General features: G+C 38.4%; 3 protein-coding genes across 3 annotated transcripts; 1 reads left to right on the forward strand and 2 right to left on the reverse strand.

The window, feature by feature from the left end:
- Positions 1-2,915: 2,915 nt before the first annotated feature.
- Positions 2,916-5,266, reverse strand: LOC112199812 (cation/H(+) antiporter 4). The gene is made up of 2 exons (XM_024340773.2): positions 4,373-5,266; positions 2,916-4,246 (listed from the first exon to the last, which is right to left on the reverse strand). Exons 1-2 carry the CDS (start codon positions 5,264-5,266, stop codon positions 3,137-3,139), a joined length of 2,004 nt encoding a protein of 667 aa, XP_024196541.2. The 3' UTR covers positions 2,916-3,136.
- Positions 5,267-6,273: 1,007 nt separating this feature from the next.
- On the reverse strand, positions 6,274-9,648 carry LOC112197820 (4-hydroxybenzoate polyprenyltransferase, mitochondrial). The gene is made up of 9 exons (XM_024338703.2): positions 9,253-9,648; positions 8,641-8,776; positions 8,230-8,351; positions 7,913-7,982; positions 7,658-7,807; positions 7,276-7,411; positions 7,035-7,131; positions 6,768-6,839; positions 6,274-6,665 (listed from the first exon to the last, which is right to left on the reverse strand). The coding sequence occupies exons 1-8, from the start codon at positions 9,612-9,614 to the stop codon at positions 6,770-6,772; spliced, it is 1,143 nt and encodes a 380-aa protein (XP_024194471.1). The 5' UTR covers positions 9,615-9,648; the 3' UTR covers positions 6,274-6,665; positions 6,768-6,769.
- A 668-nt stretch (positions 9,649-10,316) lies between these two features.
- Positions 10,317-13,890, forward strand: LOC112198386 (glutamine synthetase nodule isozyme). The gene is made up of 13 exons (XM_024339500.2): positions 10,317-10,538; positions 10,632-10,671; positions 10,763-10,866; positions 10,997-11,045; positions 11,139-11,245; positions 12,134-12,221; positions 12,371-12,499; positions 12,654-12,728; positions 12,822-12,875; positions 12,965-13,002; positions 13,095-13,254; positions 13,335-13,395; positions 13,500-13,890. The coding sequence occupies exons 1-13, from the start codon at positions 10,465-10,467 to the stop codon at positions 13,586-13,588; spliced, it is 1,068 nt and encodes a 355-aa protein (XP_024195268.1). The 5' UTR covers positions 10,317-10,464; the 3' UTR covers positions 13,589-13,890.
- The last annotated feature ends 8,437 nt before the right edge of the window (positions 13,891-22,327 follow it).

The following is a 22,327-nucleotide window of genomic DNA, read 5'->3' on the forward strand; positions in this document are numbered from 1 at the left end:
CTCTTTTAGTGACAGTCCCAACTGGTCCTTGGACCTTCTCAAATCCCAAATCTTCAACCCCCATATCTTCCACCAAAGAACAGCCTTACAGACCAAAGTCCTGATATACAGGCAAAATCATGTTTTGTGAAGGAAAAACAAGGAAAAGAATACTGCAAAAAAAAGCCAGAGCAATCCAAATCAAAATTATTTCAACAGAGAATCTAACCAAGAATCACAGTATTAATCTTCTAAGGCCATTTTAATTGATCACAAGTCTACCCAAATAATCAAAGAAAAGAAGAAACACATAAATCTAAAACTGATAAATTTGTGCATCCTTCACCTAAGATCATGAGAACAAAAGACTAAAACTTTGAATCAAAATTTACCTAGAAACCTTCTTAGTTATCTTCTTAGCCCCAATTTTGACATTTTTGCCTTCAATCCCAAATCCACAGCTCCAATGTTCGAATTCAAATCTTGGTTACCCATAGCTGAATTTCGAATCCCCCGAAAGCAACACGCCACTGCCGAAAAATCTGAAGAACAATAGAGGTCTACCCATTAGGTTTTCTATAGCCTCTGAACAAGCAAACCCCAAACCAACCAGTTCACACAAAAAACGCAATTTAATTCCTTCACTTTTAGGTCTCAGAAAAGAAACAAGAAGACGACGAAGAACCGGCGTCAGAAATTGCAAGAGAGAGGGGGTTGTTATAGGTGAGATTGTATTTCCCAGATCGAATAACCCATTAGGTTTTAGTCAGGGTTTGTCGGAGAGAGAGAGAGAGAGAGAGAGAGAGAGAGAGAGAGAGAGAGAGCTTTCGTTGGAGTTTGTGGAAGAAGAGATAGGGTTTGTCAAGGAGAGAGAGAGAGAGAGAGAGAGAGAGCTCTGTCGAAGAAGAGAGTAAGGGTTTCGATTTGGTTTGGCTTTGTGTCGAGAGAGAGTGGCGAGCTGTCGAGAGTGAGGAGTGAGGGTTTTGGTTTTTGGGTGAAAAGTTCCCTTTTTTTTTTTGCCTGATTGTGGGTTTCAAGCCCGCCCTATGAATTTGGACAAGCCTCATAAAGATTCACACAACAGAATTTTATAACAATGTAGTCTGAGTACATGAGTTTTAAATTTGAAATTGTCTCCTATCATTTTGACTTCCCTCGTTGGGGAGTTGGAGAAAAATGATGGTGGGAAATCTCCTTGCTTTCTGCCTAACATATTAATCAGACCACAGTTTTATTGTTTCTCGTCGTACGATTACTACATGTTGGGGGAACAAATTTGGGTTTGAGATGGGGTTTGGCACCACAGACATGGTGGGAAACTTGCCGCTCAATTATTTTAGGGTCATACAACAGTTTTATTCTTAAACGTCTTATGAACTAGTTCATTGTACCATATGAGACGACGGTTTTATAAAAGAGACGTACAAAAAAATAAAAATCAATCAGACGACAGAAGACTATGATGTGTCGTCTGATTCAATTTTTGTAGTAGTGTATATGAGCAAAAAGTTTCTTGTATTCTCCAAAACTTGGGATGTGATATATACACTCGTTAAAAAAGACTATATGGTGTATCAAGTACACACGGGAATGCTTATTTAATTTAATTGCTTGATAGAAAATTTGATAGATCATTTGTCATCTTCAGTTTTCACTTATTAAGAGATACCACTAAGTCACAATACATACATTTTCGGCATGCTGAGACCTCCAAATCTACTCACTTGACCTCACTTTATTCTGAATTATTAAATGACATATATAGTCCATCATAAAATGCCTATTAAGGACAACCCGAAAAATATTATATTGATTTTTCTCTACATTTTCCAATTCAATAATATTAGATTGCATTCTTTATTATTTTCCTCATCTATTTTCATTTTCCAATTTCACTACATTCTCATTAAAGCATTCATATATATTTAATAAGAATTAAAACTATGATTAAGATCATGTGACATAAAAATGTATGATATACATGTTGAACACATATTGGTGAGGGAAAACAAAACAAATCATATTATGACCTGAATCTAAGTCTATCCATTATATTTGCAAAAAATAAAAAATGAGCTAGCAATTAAAAAAATATTACAAATATTTAAATAACTAATCATGAGGTACAGAAAAGAAAATAAACATAAAGAAAAAATGATTAATCTTTTTTTTTTTCACATCTAAAACAGAAAAAAAAAAAAAAAAAACTACATAATAGTTCATGTTATTTTCTTGTTGATTAAAAATTAATTTTTAAAGCCAATAAGAGTTGGTTCAGTTGGCAAGGATGGACTTGAGGTGTAAACCCACACAAGTTCGATCTCCGCTACCAACAATCTCTCATTTGGTGGGCATGCAATCTAGAAAATGTCCTACATAATTCCATACCGGCCAATGGGCTGGGCTGGGACACTGGCCAGTTTCGTAAGTCCTGTTGGGTTGAGATCGTAGGTTTGCCCTGGCCCTGGTAGTGTAGGGCCCTGGTAGTGTAGGGAAGCCTCCCTCTTACCTAAACTTTTATATATATATAAAAAATAAATAATAATTTTTAAAACTCAATACATTGTGTTTAATTTTTTTTATTGAAAAAGAGATTTATGTTGTTTGAATAAGGAATGAATATCTAATTAAAATTTATAGAGTAGTTAAATCATTGAAATGAGTAAGCCTTTTATTTTAAAAATAATAGTTTGTTTGCAAATTATATGAGTGAGGTTATTTAAGGAATTTTAGTGAGGTTTAGTGAGTAAATTTAGTATTTGCAAATTTAATAGGAGATGTAAAAAGTCAAGTGATTAAATTTGGAGGTTCTAATAGAAAAACTCTTTCGGCATTATATCTTGATGGATCAAGGAATATATATTGAAGTTCTTGCGTAATAAGCTTCAAACAGATGAATACATGCAAGAGGACTAGCTAGCTATAAAAATGGAATTAATGAAGAAATTCAAAATACCCGGGCATGTGTATGAATCTTACTCAGATTTGCAATAAAAAAAATTAAAAATAAGCTAGTAATTAAACAAGAACTAACGAGCGTTACTATTTATCCGGCTATCTAGCTTTCAATATCATCTTTTTTTTTTTTTTTTTTTTTTGAATAGATCGATATCATCTTTCTAATGAACGAATCAATGAATGTATGGTGGTGGCCGAATCATTGGTTCTGCACCACCAAGATAGAAGATCTGCAACCCAAATCATCCGATGCGAGCATGTCACCTACAATCCCAAGCTCCGGGAACTCACTCCAATCTTCAAGCCCTGAAGTCTGAGGACTATCCTTAACCTCTTTCCTCCTCCCAACCACGAAAAGGTCATACTTGTGCACGATCTCCCTCAACATGTCAACAGTTTGTTCCCCACTCTCCGAAACCGCCTCCGTGTAAATCACGTAACGGCCGTTGCCGGTGTTGTTTTGCCTGAACTTCCTTAAGCTCTCAAAGTCCAGAATGTTCTCCCAGTTAGGTCCATTTTCAGGCAGTGTGGTGGGACTGATATGAAACACAGTTAGGGTGATGTTCGGGTCGGCGGTCATCCTTCCCGTCAAAGCCAACGCCTCCCTATCGTCTTCGCCACCCAAGAAAATCAACGCAACGTTGAACTGTGATTGCGACGCTTCTGTTCTGTGGTTTTGCCGGAGCGGGCCCCGGTTGACTAGAACTCCGACGGAACAAGGTGATCCATCTAGAACGCTAATGTTTATGTTCCTGACGGTTTCGTCCTCCGATTTAACGGCGCCGTCCACGGTCCACTGGCGGTGGAAGGGGAGTATGATGAGATGTGTGAGCCTGTCTAGGGCGAGTGTGCATATCTCTTCGTACATCCACTTTGACGGCCATACGGCGGTGTAGGGGTGGACCTCAACGGCGTCACCGTACTCCCGGTCCAAATTAAGGAAAGAAACGAGGACGTCCTCGGAGTCGGAGAAGCTGGACATTGTCTTCTTCTGCATGCGGTGGGAAATGAGCATGGGGGCGTCTTGGCCAGTCATCTCTATAAGGTGGAGGACGTTGAGACCAATGGGGTTATCTCCGGTAGGGCAAGCCACATCCAATAAGTTGATGACAGCTGGCACGTTGTCTTGTTTGTAGATGCAGGAAAGTATCTTGAGCTCCGAGTTAGGTCTCACGCCTAGTACGTTTCTCTGCTGATACCCTGCGTACCTAGTCGATGTCTTGTACAAGTGCTTCACAGCATATGCCACGGAGAAATGGGCGAATAGGATCATCAACATCGCCAAAGCATAAATTCCGTCGGTGATAAGCTGCATTCATCCATATGATATCGATTCATAATTGGTTCGGAAATATAGAAGGAGAATACTTTCATTATTTAAGAATTAAGATATATATATATATATATATATATATATATATATATGCATATATACCTGGCCGTCATAGATCACGAAGTAACCACCGATTTCAACAGCACCTTTGCAGCTCAGTATGAAAGCGAGTGCCAAAGCATCCCTGATAGGAATTCTACAGCAGAGTGCAGGTGCTAAAGTGCCCAAGAATTTGGCCAACATAGTTACCAGCAAGACTAGTAAATGGGCATCGAAGCGGAGTTCCCTGACATCTGCCATGATCACACAATTGGTGACAAAGAGTGGCATGAACACACGCGAGACCATGAAGTCGTATTTCTGAGCCAGGGTCGACCCGAGGGGAGGTCCACTTGGTATAACTAAGCCGAAAAAGAAAGGTCCAAATAAAACAAATTGCTTGTGAGCTCCGGAGGCCAAGGCCAGCAGGAGGATGACAAAAATGTAGCCATTGTTAACAGGCTTCCCTTTAGGTGTCTGTCTGATGACCCAATTCAAAGCTGGCCGGGCCACGAACGCACAAGCCAGACTATATCCCAAGATAACAAGAGACGACTTGTAATTAAACTTTCTGGCACTTGGGGTTGAAACAAACGCTCTCGCAATAGTAGTGAGAATCAAGTTTAGCATGTCACACACTAGAGCTGCTGACAATCCTAATCGCCCGAGTTCCGAAGTAAGGATACGGAGTTGGCTAAGAAGGGAAACTATGACAGGAAATGATGTTGCACAGATTGATAATACCAGGAAAATAGTTTCGGATGCCACTCTTTTTTTCTCTTTCGGATTAATTTTCGCCTTCTGATATTCAAGCAACCCAACTGTGGAAAAGCCAACAATTAGGGGAACTATCAAGGAGAATACACCAGTGTAAAAGGCCTTTCTCCCAGTCTTCAATAACAGGCTTGCATCCATCTTCACTGCTGCCAGAAACAAAAACATGGAGAAGCCAAACATTGTGAGAGTGCCAAGTATGTCCTGACTTGTCAAGGACAACATCCAGTCATTGTACCAATTTTTGTCGAATTTAATTCTGCCAACCACCGCTGGACCAAGTAAGAATCCTGCCTGCAGCAGACAATTTATTCATGAATATTTATGATAAATATCTATAAATAAAAACGCAGGTAAGATGATTAAGAACGTACATGCGTGTATGTATATCATCTGTTAACATAATGAAAAATTCCTCCTAGATTTTCTGACAAAAGAAACACATACCAGCATTTGAGAGACGAAGAATGGGACGCCAAAAGAACCGAGAATGAGATGGAAGAGCTGGGTGGCTAAGAAGGTCATAAGCATTTTCTTTTGGAGCATTGGCAATGTAGCACTCGTGGTCTTAAACTCAAATTCTGCAGCAGTAGCATCTAGTTTCGGCCACATACCACTTGAATGAATGTTGGGCGGTAACTCCACGCAAGTCAAGCTCTTATTGAACAGGAACGACGCCGGTGTAATACTCATTGTTGCTTCTTCTTGGTAGATTCGTTCTTGGTATCAATCGATATGATGTGAGAGAGAGAGAGAGAGAGGATTGTGTATTGGGTAAAAATTAGCCAAGCTATTTAAACGCGCTCGAGTATTGAATGGGAACCTACAGTTGCCGCGTTAGCTAATTCTCAGTTTGTACAATTAGTTTTTTGAGTAGTTACTAACTGACTAACTTACCAGTTGAGACCACAAAAAACTTATTAGTTGAGACGAGAAATATCTAACAAGCAACAGTTATTACATATCATCTGCACAAGCCTGTTGTGACGTTGAATATCATTTTATTTTTCTTCAACTAATTAATGAAAAGCAGACTAACAGAGCTTCTTTCTCGAAGGAGAATTCTACAGTTAATGTTTTCCTCTTCCTCTTCTTCTCTTTTTAGAAAAGTTATGGTAGACAGCATTATCCTAGTGTTAGTCAATAAATATAAGGCGTGTTAGGAATTGCTTATGGGAGGACCAAAGTACTGAAATTAGTTATAACAATATCCTCAACTACTGAAAGAATGATATTACAACAATGGAAAACAGTACAATATTGCCCCCTAAAAAATGATATCAATACATTTAATTTCAAACACCCCCATGGAAAGGGTCTAGTACTCTAGTCTGAAGTGTGTGTATCGCAGTTCTTGACTAAAGATCAGTTTGAAGTATGTGTATGTTCTTGACTAAAGATCAGTTTGAAGTATGTGTATCTCAATTCTTGACTAAAGATGTGACATACAAATCCTTGCAATTTGAATGGTGCATGGCAATGGTTTTGCAACCTCCGTTTGCGTACGCAATCTGGGATCTTCTTTGCAAATTCAACAAGCAGTACCCCATAAATCATCTGAACTTTAGCCATATCAATAATGCTGTCACATTCCAAGCAATAGATGATGAACAGTAGTTACGAAAAGAGGGCATAGTAGGGAGTATAGAGGACTCGAGTAAATATTCTAAAAAGTAACCTTTACCCCTATGATGACAGTCTTCCCAATAATATTGCACTGCAAATAATAGCACCAAACCACTTGTTCGACACAAACCTATAACCAAGACAAGAGAGAATGCTAAGGCAAGCTTATAGTGTTCTAAACTAAATGAGTAAATAATTCTCCACAATAATATTTTCTTTTTCAAAGACAGAAGAACACCATCGGAAACCATAACAAGAAAACTGCACACCTCTCAACTTTTCAAATTAGCAAATGAAATAGATATTCAGTTACACTGATACATACTTTCCATTGCAGTCAAGCCTGGATGAAAGGTCAACTGTCCATATCTGCCAAGCTAATTGTCCAGATGCAACTGCCAAAAGTGCATAATATGGCCAGCCTGTTCCATGGTTGACAGTTTGAGTGTGGGAGCAGAAAGAAAAGGAAAAATTAGGCTGAGGTTCCAATAACAGTAATTAAAAATATATCTATATACTATATATAAGAGAAAATAGAAATGAAAAGAAAGAAAGAATGGGAAAACCAATTTCGGCATTATATCCACTGAGCGCAAGACTACTGATGCACAGGATTCCAAACCCAGTAATCCACTCCTTTGTTGAATCACCAAACCTCAAAGCGGTAGATTTGACACCAACCTTCAGATCATCTTCTTTATCCTGCAAGCATGGAAATAAACATCGTTTATTATACTGCATAGAAATAGTTGTGTTACTCCTACACATTCCATATCTAAGTACAAGAAAGATCCTATTTATCTTCATAGGTATCTCCATATTCTGGTACCTTGACCAGGCTAAAGACGTTTTGTTTTTTTTTTTGTTTTTTTGTTTTTTAGAAGATGCAGTATCAAGAAGAGGGGGAAGAAAACAATAGTGCATAAATTCATTACATATTTGTGGTACCTGATGTGCATATATCGTATCATACACAAGTGTCCAAAATACGCCAGAAATGTACAATGGGAGTACTATAGCTGGATCAATGCTTCCTTTGATTGCAGCCCATCCTAACAAAGCTCCCCAGTTAAAGGTCAAACCAAGGTATGCTTGAGGCTGCAGAAAGTATCATACCATTTATCAATCACTTGGTCAATTGTCATGAAACTGCAGTCCAAGGTTTACTTCAGGTTAAAGTAAAAAAACCAAAGGCTTACTTACCCAGAATGTCAACCTTTTCATGAGAGGATAGGAGAAAACTAGCAACAAAGACGAAGCCCCCAAAACACGGCTGTCAATATCAACACAATATCCCACTCTTCATATGTTCGGAGTTATGGGTGACTTATCCAGATTTAAAGACTAAAAGTGAGGAATTTGAAAAATAAGTAAAAGAAAAATCAAGAGCCCCAGCCCCAGGCATGGTTTTTGAGGAAATTTAATCACAACATAATTTCAGAGTTTTCATTCTCAATATAAGTAATAAATGCTGCTAAGAGTAAGAGAACCCAACAATGGCAGCTGAAAATGGTACTAACCTATAATTATTCAGTTGGAGGAGAATTCCAAGACCCAAAAGCAATTGAAATCCGAGAAAACACAACCCTTTAAAAGGTGTTAAAAGACAACTCGCAACTGGCCGCAACTTTGTACGTTCCACCTGAATTACAGCTCCTTGATCAGAGAAAGTTAGGAACTAGTTCATGTCTAGAGAAACAAAAGGTTTTGAACTTTTAAACCCTGCAATTTTTCTCCTCTTCAATTTCCATATCAGTCATTTAATTTAGCATTCCCCAGGCATTAAGCATTTCAAATTGAAAAAACAGCCTAGCAACTAACAAGTGATCCCAATGCCACTCAAAACTCTAATATATTCATATGCAGACCACCATGTCTACATAGAAAATTGACAATGTACTCAAAAGAAGTGCATGGCCAATGAGTATTACCATGGTGTCAATATCCCGATCAAGGAGATCATTTACGGTACATCCGGCCCCCCTTAAAAGCAAAGCCCCACATCCAAATAGTGTCAACATCTTAATATCAGGAAGGTGTCCTGGGCTTGCTGCCAGTGTTATTGACCTGCACAAACCAACAAGCATGTATCTCATACCATTAATTTTTTTTAAAAATGCCTTACTTTTTAGTTCAACTAAGCCAAATTGCTATCACTTGAACCAAACAAGGCACTAATTAAAAAAATAAAAAAACGCCTTACTTTTTAGTTCAACCAAGCCAAATTGTCACTTCAAGTTTTCAACAAAAAATGCAGTAAAAATTAAAATTCCTTACTTTGTAGTTGAAGTAACCCAAAATTGCTATAACTCCAACCAAAGAATGCAGTAAAAAAGAAAAAGTTGCCTCCTTTAGTTCAACTAAGCCAAATGATAGCAAAACAATGCAGTAAAAGTTGAAATTGCCTTACTATTTAGTTCAACTAACCCAAATTTGCTATTGCTCCAACCAAACAATGCAGTAAAACTGAAAATTTGCTTCCTTTTTAGTTCAACTGAGCCAAATGACAGCAAAAACAAATGCAAAATTGAAGCATTACTTACCACATACAAGGCCAAGCAAGCAACCAGGTGCCAATGGGCTTGTCGAGGCGAGCCAGCTTAGCATAAGGGCGGGCCTGCCTGGGCAAATAAGCGTCGATCCAAGAAGCTTGGGCTTTCGGGTCATCGCTGACCCGATTGTCGTCCTTGTTCGATGAAGACGAGGTCGATATGTGCGCTACGAGCCTGAGATCAGAATCAAGATAACTGGGAATCCAACGGTGCCTGGGATTAAATGGGATCAAAGGGATTTCTTTAGGGTTCGGTTTGGTGGTGGTTGGCTGATAAGCAGAGAGATGGGAGCGACAGTGTGAAGGCTTCATAAGCCTACGCGTTGCCCGAGACAGCAGCCGAAACGACGTCATTTTCCAAATCTTGAACTGTGGGTCGGGACCTACACTTTTCAAAATTTACCGACTAAAATGCGGCGGTGTGGCGCGTACGTGATATGGGTTGGGCCTGGGTCGAAGTCTAGGTTTTTTATATATTCTGAACCTAATCTAGAAGGACTTTGTTTTTTGTCAACTTAAATATAGAAGAATTTGACTGATGTTTTGCTACCTGCGTTAGCGGTGTTTAGCGGCGTCAAAGTTTTCGGTTTCAAAGTCTCCAAAATTCTGAAACGGGTAGGAATTTTCAATTTTCAATTTTCAAATAAGATATAGTTACCGAGTATTACCCCTCTATTTTATCACAACATTATAATTTGTTGGTAGCTAACGAACATTAGTTAATCTACAAGGAGAAGTTTTGTTATACGATACGGATAATTAAAGAAAGGAATAATTAGAATTTGAAATTTTTTTTTTTTTTACCTTTTATTGGGAGAGAGTTATATACTGTAAATTTGTTATTTAAATTTAGAATTAATTTTACACCGAGGAAGTACGACCTCGATAAATACAGATATGAGCTGTAGGATCAAATAACCTTGTTGAGATTCATGTAGAAAATAAAGGATGGCCAGCCATAAATAAAAGATTCCAAAGTATATCGGGGATTCCGCTTACAATGCATATCCCTCGGAAGTCTCATACGCTTCCTTTTAAATTGGAAATTCCTAATTATAATTAGCCAGTAGACTTTTCCACCTACACGTAAACACCCAACAAAAACCAAACTCCCCACTTTTCTCTCCTATCTCCTCTGCTTTTCTCAGATTCACACTCGGTGAGTGCCCGAGAAGAACACGAACACAAATTAAGGTAGCCAGCCATGTCTCTCCTCTCTGATATCATCAACCTCAACCTCTCGGAATCCACCCAGAAGATCATCGCAGAATACATATGGTAAGTCGTAGCTCCATCATCGCCTAGCCTACTGATTTATTAATACAAGTACTTGTTGATCTTACTCGATCTCTCTTATTCTTCTGTATGCAGGATAGGTGGATCTGGTACGGACTTGAGAAGCAAAGCCAGGGTAGGCTCTCGCTTTTAGTGCATCATGGATCTATCACGCAACGAATACGAATTATTAGTGTCCTCATTCTCGTTGTTGTTGTGATTTTCAGACCCTGCCTGGGCCGGTTGAAGACCCAGCAAAGCTACCAAAGTGGAACTACGACGGTTCGAGCACAAACCAAGCTCCAGGGGACGATAGTGAAGTGATCTTATAGTATGTGTATTTTACTGGATCATCCATGATTCCATGTTATGAATTTCATGATCCTTTTTTTTTATGAGCGAATTTCATGATCTTTGATCTGTTCGTTTTAACCGATTTTGACTTTTTACTACGGGATCAGTCCCCAGGCTATTTTCAAGGACCCATTCAGAAGAGGGAGCAATATCTTGGTAACCACCATGTGGTGTTAATTGTTAATTTTCTCCAGTTAGTAGCATATCGGAACAGTAAAGCTGAAATGTTGTATTTTCACATTAAAATAGGTGATATGCGATGCGTATACGCCGGCCGGAGAGCCGATCCCTACCAACAAGAGGGCAGCTGCTGCCAAGATATTCAGCCACCCCGACGTTGCCAAAGAAGAGCCTTGGTACCCTCCATTTACCCTAACTACTTTTATACTATATTATTATCTAATTAGTACATAAAAATAAATTATCATAATATGCAACATGTTACATGATGTTTCCGACCGCTATGATTTTATTCATGCCGGGTGATCTTTAGTGATTTCCTTAATTACATAGATATGACAATATACCATAGTTTGTGGGTTAGGTGGTGGTCATGCGTAGTTTTCTACAATTTGATTGGCCTGAATTCAGATAACCTTAAAAATTTGTTCTAATATTACTTATCTTGAACGATAATCAAATGTTGTACGGCCCATTTTCTTGACTTGTTCTTTCCAACTCTTGATATAGTTATCTCAATCAAATGTTGGGGTTAGGTGGTGATCATGCTTTGTTATATATTGATGTTTACAAAGCATTGTCTTTGTCAATAATCTAAGTTGTCTGATTATTCTCGGCCTTTGATGTTAGATGATATTGCTCCAGGCCCACCTTAATTATATGGACTAATTATAATTTGGTTGATCGATCCTTATAGACACTTTGGATTGGACGAGGAATTATTAGGTAGTCCCAGATCATAGTACACATGGTGACCCGGATTGATGTTATTGGGGCATACAATTTGTGTTTGTTTTTTATGGTATTTTAATTTAATTTTTCTTTTATATTTTCACCCCCTTTGCATGATCCTCACAAAATTCAAGTGATGTTATTGGCTTAGACCACCACATGACAGGGCCACGTGATAGTCCAGGACTACCTAATAATTCCCGGGGTTTGGACCGACCAATCTGACTAGTAGTTTTTGGCAATGAAAGCATGAGCTGGATCAGGAACCCACATTAATAATAGAATTGAGGCCCACTTATTTACTTTGTAGAATGCCATTTTTGTTGTGTTAGGTATGGAATTGAGCAGGAGTATACTCTTCTTCAGAAGGATACAAATTGGCCGCTTGGGTGGCCTATTGGTGGCTTCCCTGGTCCACAGGTATAAGCTCCGCTGCTACAGTATGAATGGATTGGTTTTTGAATTTATCTTGGAGGAGTTTGAATTGGGAAGCCAGTCATGCTTCTATTGAACCAACTATGGCTCGGTTCAAGTAACTGTTATGTATGATATAATTGGTGTTCTTGTAGGGGCCCTACTACTGTGGTGCAGGAGCAGACAAGGCCTTCGGGCGTGATATAGTTGATGCTCACTACAAGGCCTGCCTCTATGCTGGAATCAATATCAGTGGCATCAATGCCGAGGTTATGCCAGGCCAGGTATATCCATCCTGCATATATACTCACTCTCACTTTTACATTCATTTATATTCAATGGAGTACTGTGGATTTACTCTATAAGTTTTCCTATATTGTGATGTTCTTTGATCTAATTGCGGAGTAATTACACGTGATGTTGGTGTATTTGGAACAGTGGGAATTTCAAGTTGGTCCTACTGAAGGTATTGCTGCTGGTGATCAAATATGGGCTGCTCGATACATCCTTGAGGTATCACAGAAATCCTTACGTTTAGATCCACACTGTGTTTGGTTTGTGTAAATTAATCATTATGTTGATCATGTTTGTCTGTTTATCGAACAGAGAATCACAGAAATTGCAGGAGTTGTTCTTTCTTTGGACCCTAAACCAATCAAGGTTTGTTCACATACCACAAGCAATATTGCAGGTTTCTTCTGTTGTTCTACTCATACGTTCTTTACATGTTTTTTTTCTCTTTTTAATAGGGTGACTGGAACGGTGCCGGTGCTCACTGTAACTACAGGTAGTTCCTTACTTAATTTTCATGTCAATTTTGAATGCAATTTTGCGCTTATAGATTGTTGATCGTTGACTTTTTAAACTTGTAATTTTCAGTACCAAGTCGATGAGAAATGATGGTGGGATTGAAGTAATCAAGAAGGCCATTGAAAAACTGAGCTTGCGTCACAAGGAGCACATTGCTGCTTATGGAGAAGGCAACGAGAGGAGACTGACTGGTCACCATGAGACCGCTGACATCAACACTTTCTCTTGGGTATATTAACAATCTTAGCTAATGATGCGTACGTGGAAGATCTTGTTTAGTTACTAATATCTCACAATTTGTATTAACAGGGAGTGGCGAATAGGGGTGCCTCCGTCCGTGTTGGTCGTGATACCGAAAAACAAGGCAAAGGTAAGATTGTGTTTGTATATCGACGTGAATGTCAGTATCTAGTTCTGATCTATGGTATGAATTCTGAGCATGGCCTCTGTCTAATTTGTGCTTACAAATTGCAGGGTATTTTGAGGACAGAAGGCCAGCGTCCAACATGGATCCCTATGTTGTGACTTCCATGATTGCCGAGACCACCATTCTCACCAAGTAGAGGAGAGTATATTAATCAAATGCAGTTGGGAAGAAATTAAAGCTCTATGATCAAGTACAAGTAACTGATGGCTCTTTTTTTCAGTCTCTGCGTGTCTGTCTCATTTAAACGATTATGCAATCCTTCATTTGTCTGGTTAACTGTTAGTTTAAGGTTTGTCCGCAAGTATGTAATAAAGGAAAGTAACTTAGGGTTAATTATGATCATGTTGACATGGTTATTTATATTTTAGTCATTGTTGCTTCTAATAATTTGCATTGTAATCATCGTCAATAGTGACAATATTATTCTGATAAAAAAAATAGTGACATTATTATTCTCACAAAGAACTATGGTTTGAAATAAAACATAAATTGAATAAACCTTAAACTAGGAGTTGACATCGGTCGTTCATCTGTTCATATTACCGAAATCTGACGATCTTGTCACTCGTCAGTGTTGATTTTGGTTCTGGTGCTCATGTGAATCAGTCCGCTTCACCGTCCATTAACTCGGGCTTTGATCATATCTACGTGTCTACTACATGTTCAATGTTGAGTCGTTGGAGATGGTGTTCGACTGTTTGAATGAAGATTCGAATTGGTTTGATGTGGTTGCCGGCGGTTTCCTCGAAGTTGAAACTAATTCCTACACTAATGTTGTATGTTTGGTGCCATTTTGGTCACTAAAGCGACATTCTTTCATGTTTCTGTTAGGATCTTTACCAACCTTTGATTTTGGCAAGGGACCGGGGGGGGGGGGGGGGGGGGGCCGTGACCACTTACCTCATTTTAGGATTATCCACTTATTGCACGAAAAGTTTTATACTCTCATTTATCCTATCTAACATCTATTGACAATATTGCCCTCATTTTAATTAATAAATTACACTTATATATATATATATATATATATATATATATCTCCTCCCTCCCCTCTTCGATCTATCACCGATTTCTCTCTCTCTTTCTCTGAACTCGTCTCAGACTCTGTCTCACTCTCTCTCGCTCTCCCTCTCTCAACTCGTCTCAGACTCTCTCTCTCTCTCTCTCTCTCAAATTCCACTATGATTTCGACTTCTGTAGGCGCGGGCGACATCACTGTGGGGTTGGCGATGATGACGAAGCGGTGAGGCCACAGTTGTTTGGTGACTTTCGGAGAAGTTCAACATCCGGCAGTGATCAGATTTGAACCGAGAGGATCCGAATCGGATCCTGCAGAACCAGACGCCTCAATCACCTTGTTGCTTTGAATAGGACTCTGATCGATCTGCAAGTACATCCATTTTCGGAGGCAAGAACCTAGCGAGCACATGCAATAGATCAAGGAAGCCACCGCCTCGTGACCACTTACCTAATTTAGGATTATCCACTTACTCCACGAAGAGTTTTATACTCTCATTAGGGGTCGTCAACGGGCCGGGCCGGGCCGGGCTTGGGCCTTGCTATATTTTTAAATAATTGCAGGCCGGGCCGGGCCGGGCTTTATTAAAAATCAAAGGATCCAAGCCCGTCCATATAAAGCGGGCCTTGCGGGCTTTTTCGGGCCGGGCCGGGCTTAGCCTTGCAGGCTTTTTTGGGGGGGCCTTGCGGGCTTTATTTATAAATAAATATTTAAAGACACAAGTTTTTTTTTTTTTAATCAAGCTTTGGAAATTCAATGGATAATGATCAAATACAACCAAAGATAACAATCTATATAACTATATTGTACCAAAAAAAATCTATATTTATATATAGATACTAATTTGTTGATAAATAAATTTTTAAAGACACTAATTTTTTTATAAATCTATATTTATACATCACACACTCCAAAGAGCTACATATAGCAATTCAAAGAAAATGAGAAACCGACCGTTGGATGAGTTTATTACAATAAATTATGAGTGTGGTAAAAAATTTAGCCAATTTCACCATATTTTTAAATCCGATCGGATTGGTCAACCGTAGTCACTTATATGTTTTATTGGTTGACCGATGGCGTGGCAACCGCGAAACGTGCTTATTTTTTCACATCACGTTTGTATATATTCCATCGATGGATCTGCGTGGACATAAGATAAAAAAAAAAAAATTTTAATTACAAACACATTGGACTATACTAATTTTATTCCTAAAGTTATATGACTTATACATTGCATTTAAATTGTTTAAATTCATTCTAAAGCAACCATGAAGTGGAAAATGAATTCGGAGAAACCAACCGCTTGATGGAGAGATTGTAATGTTTCATGGTGGTTGTAGAAAATCCAGCCAATTTAGTTCACGTTTCGAATTCAATCAACTAGGTCAAACGTAGTTACTCTTATAAACCTATATTTATATATCATACACTCCAAAGAGCAACCCCTATCAATTCAAAAAAAATGGAAAAACCGACCGTTGGATAAGTTTATTACAATAAATTATGAGTGTGGTAAAAAATTTAGCCAATTTCACCATATTTTCGAATCCGATCGGATTGGTCAACCATAGTCACTTATATGTTTTATTGGTTGACCGATGCCGTGACAACCGCGAAACGTGCTTATTTTTTCACATCACGTTTGTATATATTCCATCAATGGATGTGAGTGGACATAAGATAAAAAAAATTAATTTTAATTACAAATACATTGGTCTATACCAATTTTATTCCTAAAGTTGTATGACTTATACATTGCATTTAAATTGTTTAGGCTCATTCTAAAGCAACCATGAAGTAGAAAATGAATTCGGAGAAACCAACCGCTCGATGGAGAGATTGTAATGTTTTATGGTGATTGTAGAAAATTCAGCCAATTTGGTTATCGTTTCGAATTCGATCAACTAGATCAAACGTAGTTACTCATATAAATCTATATTTATATATCATACACTCTAAAGAGCAACCCCTATCAATTCAAAGAAAATGGAAAAACCGACCGTTGGATGAGTTTATTACAATAAATTATGAGTGTGGTAAAAAATTTAGCCAATTTCACCATATTTTCGAATCCGATCGGATTGGTCAACCGTAATCACTTATATGTTTTATTGGTTGACCGATGCCGTGACAACTGCGAAACGTGCTTATTTTTTCACATCACATTTGTATATATTCCATCAATGGATGTGCGTGGATATAAGATAAAAAAAATTAATTTTAATTACAAAAACATTGGTCTATACCAATTTTATTCCTATAGTTGTATGACTTATACATTGCATTTAAATTGTTTAGGTTCATTCTAAAGCAACCATGAAGTAGAAAATGAATTCGGAGAAACCAACCGCTCGATGGAGAGATTGTAATGTTTTATGGTGGTTGTAGAAAATTCAGCCAATTTGGTTCTCATTTCAAATTCGATCAATTAGGTCAAACGTAGTTACTCTTATAAACCTATATTTATATATCATACACTCCAAAGAGCAACCCCTATCAATTCAAAGAAAATGGAAAAACCGACCGTTGGATGAGTTTATTACAATAAATTATGAGTGTGGTAAAAATTTAGCCAATTTCACCATATTTTTGAATCCGATCGGATTGGTCAACCGATATGTAGAATATATATATGCACATATTTTATATAGAAGTATAATAGTATAAGAACTTCCACACACACACACACACACACACACAATATATATATATATATATCTCTCTCTCTATCTATACACACACACATATATATTAATATATATATATATATATATATATAAACACACACGCACATATATATATATATATATCTCTCTATATATATATATATCTCTCTCTCTCTCTCTCTCTATATATATATATATATATAAACACACACACACATATATGATATATTGATATATATATATATAGTCATATATATATATATATATATCTATATAAACACACACACAAATATATATCTATATGTGTCTATATATATATATATATATTTATAAACACACACACACATATAGATATATCTATATATATATAACACACACACACACACACACACACACACACACACACACACATATATATATATATAATATTTTGCGGGCTTTTACGGGCCGGGCCTAGTGGGCTTTTACAGGCCGGGCCGGGTTTTTGCGGGCCTCCATCGGCCCACCAAGGCGGGCTTTTGCGGGTTTTTTTACGGGCCGGGCCGGGCCAAAAGCCCTGCGGGCCTCCATCGGCCCACTTGATCCGCGGGCTTTTGATGAGGCCTAACTCTCATTTATCCTATCTAACATCTATTGACAATATTGCCCTCATTTTAATTAATAAATTACACTTATATATATATATATATATCTCCCCCCTCCCCTCTTCGATCTATTCTCTCTCTCCTCCTCCCCCCCCCCCCCCCCCCACCGATTTCTCTCTCTCTTTCTCTGAACTCGTCTCAGACTCTGTCTCACTCTCTCTCGCTTTCCCTCTCTCAACTCGTCTTAGACTCTCTCTCTCTCTCTCTCTCTCTCTCAAATTCCACTATGATTTCGACTTCTGTAGGCGCGGGCGACATCACAGTGGGGTTGGCGATGATGACGAAGCGGTGAGGCCACAGTTGTTTGGTGACTTTCAGAGAAGTTCAACATCCGGCAGTGATCAGATTCGAACCGAGAGGATCCGAATCGGATCCTGCAGAACCAGACGCCTCAATCACCTTGTTGCTTCGAATAGGACTCTGATCGATCTGCAAGTACATCCATTTTCGGAGGCAAGAACCTAGCGAGCACATGCAACAGATCAAGGAAGCCACCGCCTCAGTGAAAATCCGAAACAAAGCGAATCTCGCCTCTGGGTCAATCCAAAACTCGAATTCTGCACATTCACCACTCTGGTTTCTCCACCGCTCGGAGCCATACCTGAGATAAGCCGATCACCGGCTAGTCGTGACCACTTACCTAATTTTAGCCTAAAAATTATCTACTTACTCCACTAAGAGTTTTATACTCTCATTTATCCGATCTAACATCTATTGACAATATTGCCCTCATTTTAATTAATAAATTACACTTATATATATATATATATATATATCTCCCCCTCCCCTCTTAGATCTATTCTCTCTCTCTCCTCCCCCCCCCCAACCGATTTCTCTCTCTCTTTCTCTCAACTCGTCTCAGACTCTCTCTCACTCTCTCTCAAATTCCACTATGATTTCGACTTCTGTAGGCGCCGGCGATATCACAGTGGGGTTGGCGATGATGACGAAGCGGTGAGGCCACAGTTATTTGGTGACTTTCAGAGAAGTTCAACATCCGGCAGTGATCAGATTCGAACCGAGAGGATCCGAATCGGATCCTGTAGAACCAGACGCCTCAATCACCTTGTTGCTTCGAATAGGACTCTGATCGATCTGCAAGTACATCCATTTTCGGAGGCAAGAACCTAGTGAGCACAGGCAACAGATCAAGGAAGCCACCACCTCAGTGAAAACCCGAAACAAAGCGAATCTCGCCTCCGGGTCAATCCAAAACTTGAATTCTGCACATCCATCACTCTGGTTTCTCCACCGCTCGGAGCCATACCTGAGATAAGCCAATCACCGGCTAGTCCTCTAACCCAACTGGTCGCATCTTCCGCTACCCAATCCGATCATGACCCCAGACAGCAGCCGAGGAAGCACCGGCCAAAAAACCAGCCGGCCTCACACTCCGGTGGGTGCCCAGAGCACTTTTTTTTTTTTTTTTTTTTTCTGGTATACTGTGAGCTCCAAGAATGAGGAATGAACAAAAAAAATTACGTGTACAATTGAACATATAAATTGATCAATTGTGTCTGTAGTGTATTAATTTTGGTTTTGGGAGTTTATACAATTCACTTGAGAGCAATAATATGATTCTTGGGGCCAATAATATGATTATTGAGAGGCAATAAAAAGAGTATTGGAAGGCAATAAAAAGAGTATTGGGAGGCCATAATATGATTATTGGGGGGCAATAATATAGTTACTAGGTATTATTAGGGGGCAATAAATTCAGACGCCGGAATCCAGTCACTAGCCCAGCGACCGAATTCGGGATTCCGGTATCCGGTAGTGGGGTTCCCGTCACCAGTCGCCGGTGTCCCATCATCGGAGTCCCCGGCCGGCCACTGGTCACCAGAGTCCGGCAAGGTCTCCAATGACTTCTCTCACTAAGTAACAAAGAAGGATAGGGCAAAATTGTCTCAAAAATAAATAAAAAAAATACTTAATTGGGTATTAGGGAAATAATCTCTTAGTGTGTTTGGGTAAGTGGACAATCTTTTAGGGTGTTTGGGTAAGTAGGCAATCTTTAAGCTAAAATTGGGTAAATGATCATTTCCCCAAAAAAATATGGGATGAAATTCCTGTAAAATTAAAACTGACAATAATATAATAATATCTTGACAAATATCAATAATAATATAGATAAGAAAACAAAAGAAAGTAAGATAATACAATAAGGGCTAAATACTAGTTAGTACCATGTGGTTTAGGTCCAAAATCAATTCAGTCCCTGGACTTCTAATTTCATCAAAAACACCACTGCACTTTCAATTTTGATCTAATAGGTCCAATTCATTAATATTCTGATATAAGTTCAAGTTATAGTTGGATTATTTGTTGAAAAACTATTTATTTTTAATAGTAGGACTCACTCATAAATTGACTATGCAGACCACCTCGACACCACGTCATAAAACATAGGCCACATATGAGCCACATTAACAAGTTAAATAACTCAATTGTCGGAAAACTAACAAATTGGACCTATTAGATCAAAATTGAAAGTGCAGGGGTGTTTTTGATGAAATTAGAAGTTCAGGGACTGAATTGATTTTGGACCTAAACCACATAGTAGTAATTTGTATTTAGCCCATACAATAATATGTAGATTTTTATATAGGAAAACATATCGAGTTGAGGCGTGCAAGCACACTATCCTAAGAGAAGATTCGTCCTCTGTTGTACATCGTTGAATGACAAACTTCTCTAAAGATACAACAACTCTTCAAGCTCCATCATGTAGCTAAGAAGCTCCATTAAACTTTAATCATCCGCGCACCCAAAACGGTATATACTTAAAATAAATATATTACTTGCTCACCTAAATGACAGTTTTTAAGGGACTGTGAGAGACAAGTGAATCTGACGGCTGAAAATAAATACATAGTTTTAAGTTGTTATAATTTCTGCTTTTATATTTAATACATGTGGTTGAGATGCATTTGTCCCTCACAGTCCCTTAAAACTGTCCCTTAGGTGAGCAAATCTGATATTATATAATATATATAAGAGGACTTTAGGTGGATTGGGTGATGTGCTTGAGTGGTTACACTATGGTGGATTATCACTCACAACTGATCCCACAAATAATCTCACACGTCTGTTTGCCCACATTGATATGTAATCCAACCACTTATCTTCTAACCATGTCTTCCAACTCTAGCCATGCACCCTTATACAGGCCACACTTTCCGATCACCATAATCTCACACATGTCTGTTTGCCCACATTTATATGTTATCCAACCACTTATCTTCCAACCATGTCTTCCAACTCTAGCCATGCACCCTTATACACGCCACACTTTCCGATCACCATAAATAGCCTTATAAACCATATAACGGTCAAATAATCATTACATATTAATATGAAAACTGTTAAAACATAAATTAGATAATAAACATAATATTAAAAAGAACCCACATAATAAATATAGAAACAAATCAAATAAATTTTAATTTTAAATCACAAAATTTCCAATAGAAATTCCGCTCTTGGGAGTTACTCCCTGAGTCCTCGATTCTAATCTTCCTCGGAATCCTCCCAAATCCGATGTTGTGATGTATGTGCAGACTAAATTTCCGCTATGGTCCAATAATTACCGGTAATAGATACTTAGACTTTGTAATAATCAATGTTCTAAAAAACGCTAAGCGTTAGTCTGGCGGTGATCCGAGGACTAGCGCCTAGGCGGAGACTAGGCGGTTTTTATTTTTTTATTTTAATATTTTAATAACAAATACATATAAATAGAATAACTCTCGTATTGTTGATAATTTTTTATTACATAATTATATTCAAAACACTAAACCCACCCATTAAATAGTTTAAAATACTAATTAGATTATATAAATAGACATTTTATCCTAAACTTTATCAGAAAAACTATTAATTTAAGTTGTAGTGGTCAACTTTGACCAAACCACTTAATACCAAGCAATTGACGTCACCTTTCACGTTTAATCATGTTTTCATTTTCTATCACCTCCAGTTTTCTGCAAATCTCTCTCTCTCTCTCTCTCTCTCTCTCTCTCTCTCTCTCTCTCTCTCTCTCTCTCCCTCTCTCAATGTATTCAGAATATATGGCCCTTTTCCTCCCTCCTTTATGAGGGGTCATCGAATCTCCTTTCATCTCCCCCATAGAGAAAGTTAAAGAAAACTACCAAATCATCAAGTGCACGACGAGATGAGAGAGAAATCTTCAAGTTATTAAGCATCAACGTCAGAAACGAGAGAGAGAGAGGAGAGATGCGACTTCTCAACGCCCAGCACCTAGTCCGCCTACCCCGCCTAGTCCGCCTAGGCGGCCGCCTGGAGACTCAACGCCTAAGGACTTCGCCCAGGCCAAAATCGGAACGGTACACTGGCGCCTAGAGCCTAGGCCGATTTTTAGAATATTGGTAATAATTGATCAACATTTTGCATATTCAATTTACTATAAAAGTTTCGGAGAAATTCATCAGATGAATGCTTCCAATAAAAATTGCTTGGTCTTGCACATTCCTGGTATGTTTCCAAATTAATCTCGCGGTGGACATTGTAGAGGACGAATACAA

Source organism: Rosa chinensis, chromosome 4, assembly GCF_002994745.2.
Source record: "Rosa chinensis cultivar Old Blush chromosome 4, RchiOBHm-V2, whole genome shotgun sequence".
Taxonomy (NCBI): Eukaryota; Viridiplantae; Streptophyta; class Magnoliopsida; order Rosales; family Rosaceae; genus Rosa; species Rosa chinensis.

Bases quoted from the DNA above. Each gene is read 5' to 3' on its own strand.
- LOC112199812 (XM_024340773.2), bottom strand. From the start codon at position 5,266: ATGTTTGGCTTCTCCATGTTTTTGTTTCTGGCAGCAGTGAAGATGGAT. The intron at 4,247-4,372 runs GTATATATGCAT...GGATGAATGCAG, and splicing joins TCGTGATCTATGACGGCCAG to CTTATCACCGACGGAATTTA.
- LOC112197820 (XM_024338703.2), bottom strand. From the start codon at position 9,614: ATGACGTCGTTTCGGCTGCTGTCTCGGGCAACGCGTAGGCTTATGAAG. The intron at 8,352-8,640 runs GTAATACTCATT...GCTGTAATTCAG, and splicing joins ATCGGGATATTGACACCATG to GTGGAACGTACAAAGTTGCG. The intron at 7,983-8,229 runs GTTAGTACCATT...TGATATTGACAG, and splicing joins CTCCAACTGAATAATTATAG to CCGTGTTTTGGGGGCTTCGT.
- LOC112198386 (XM_024339500.2), top strand. From the start codon at position 10,465: ATGTCTCTCCTCTCTGATATCATCAACCTCAACCTCTCGGAATCCACC. The intron at 10,672-10,762 runs GTAGGCTCTCGC...TGTGATTTTCAG, and splicing joins ACTTGAGAAGCAAAGCCAGG to ACCCTGCCTGGGCCGGTTGA. The intron at 10,867-10,996 runs GTATGTGTATTT...CTACGGGATCAG, and splicing joins GATAGTGAAGTGATCTTATA to TCCCCAGGCTATTTTCAAGG.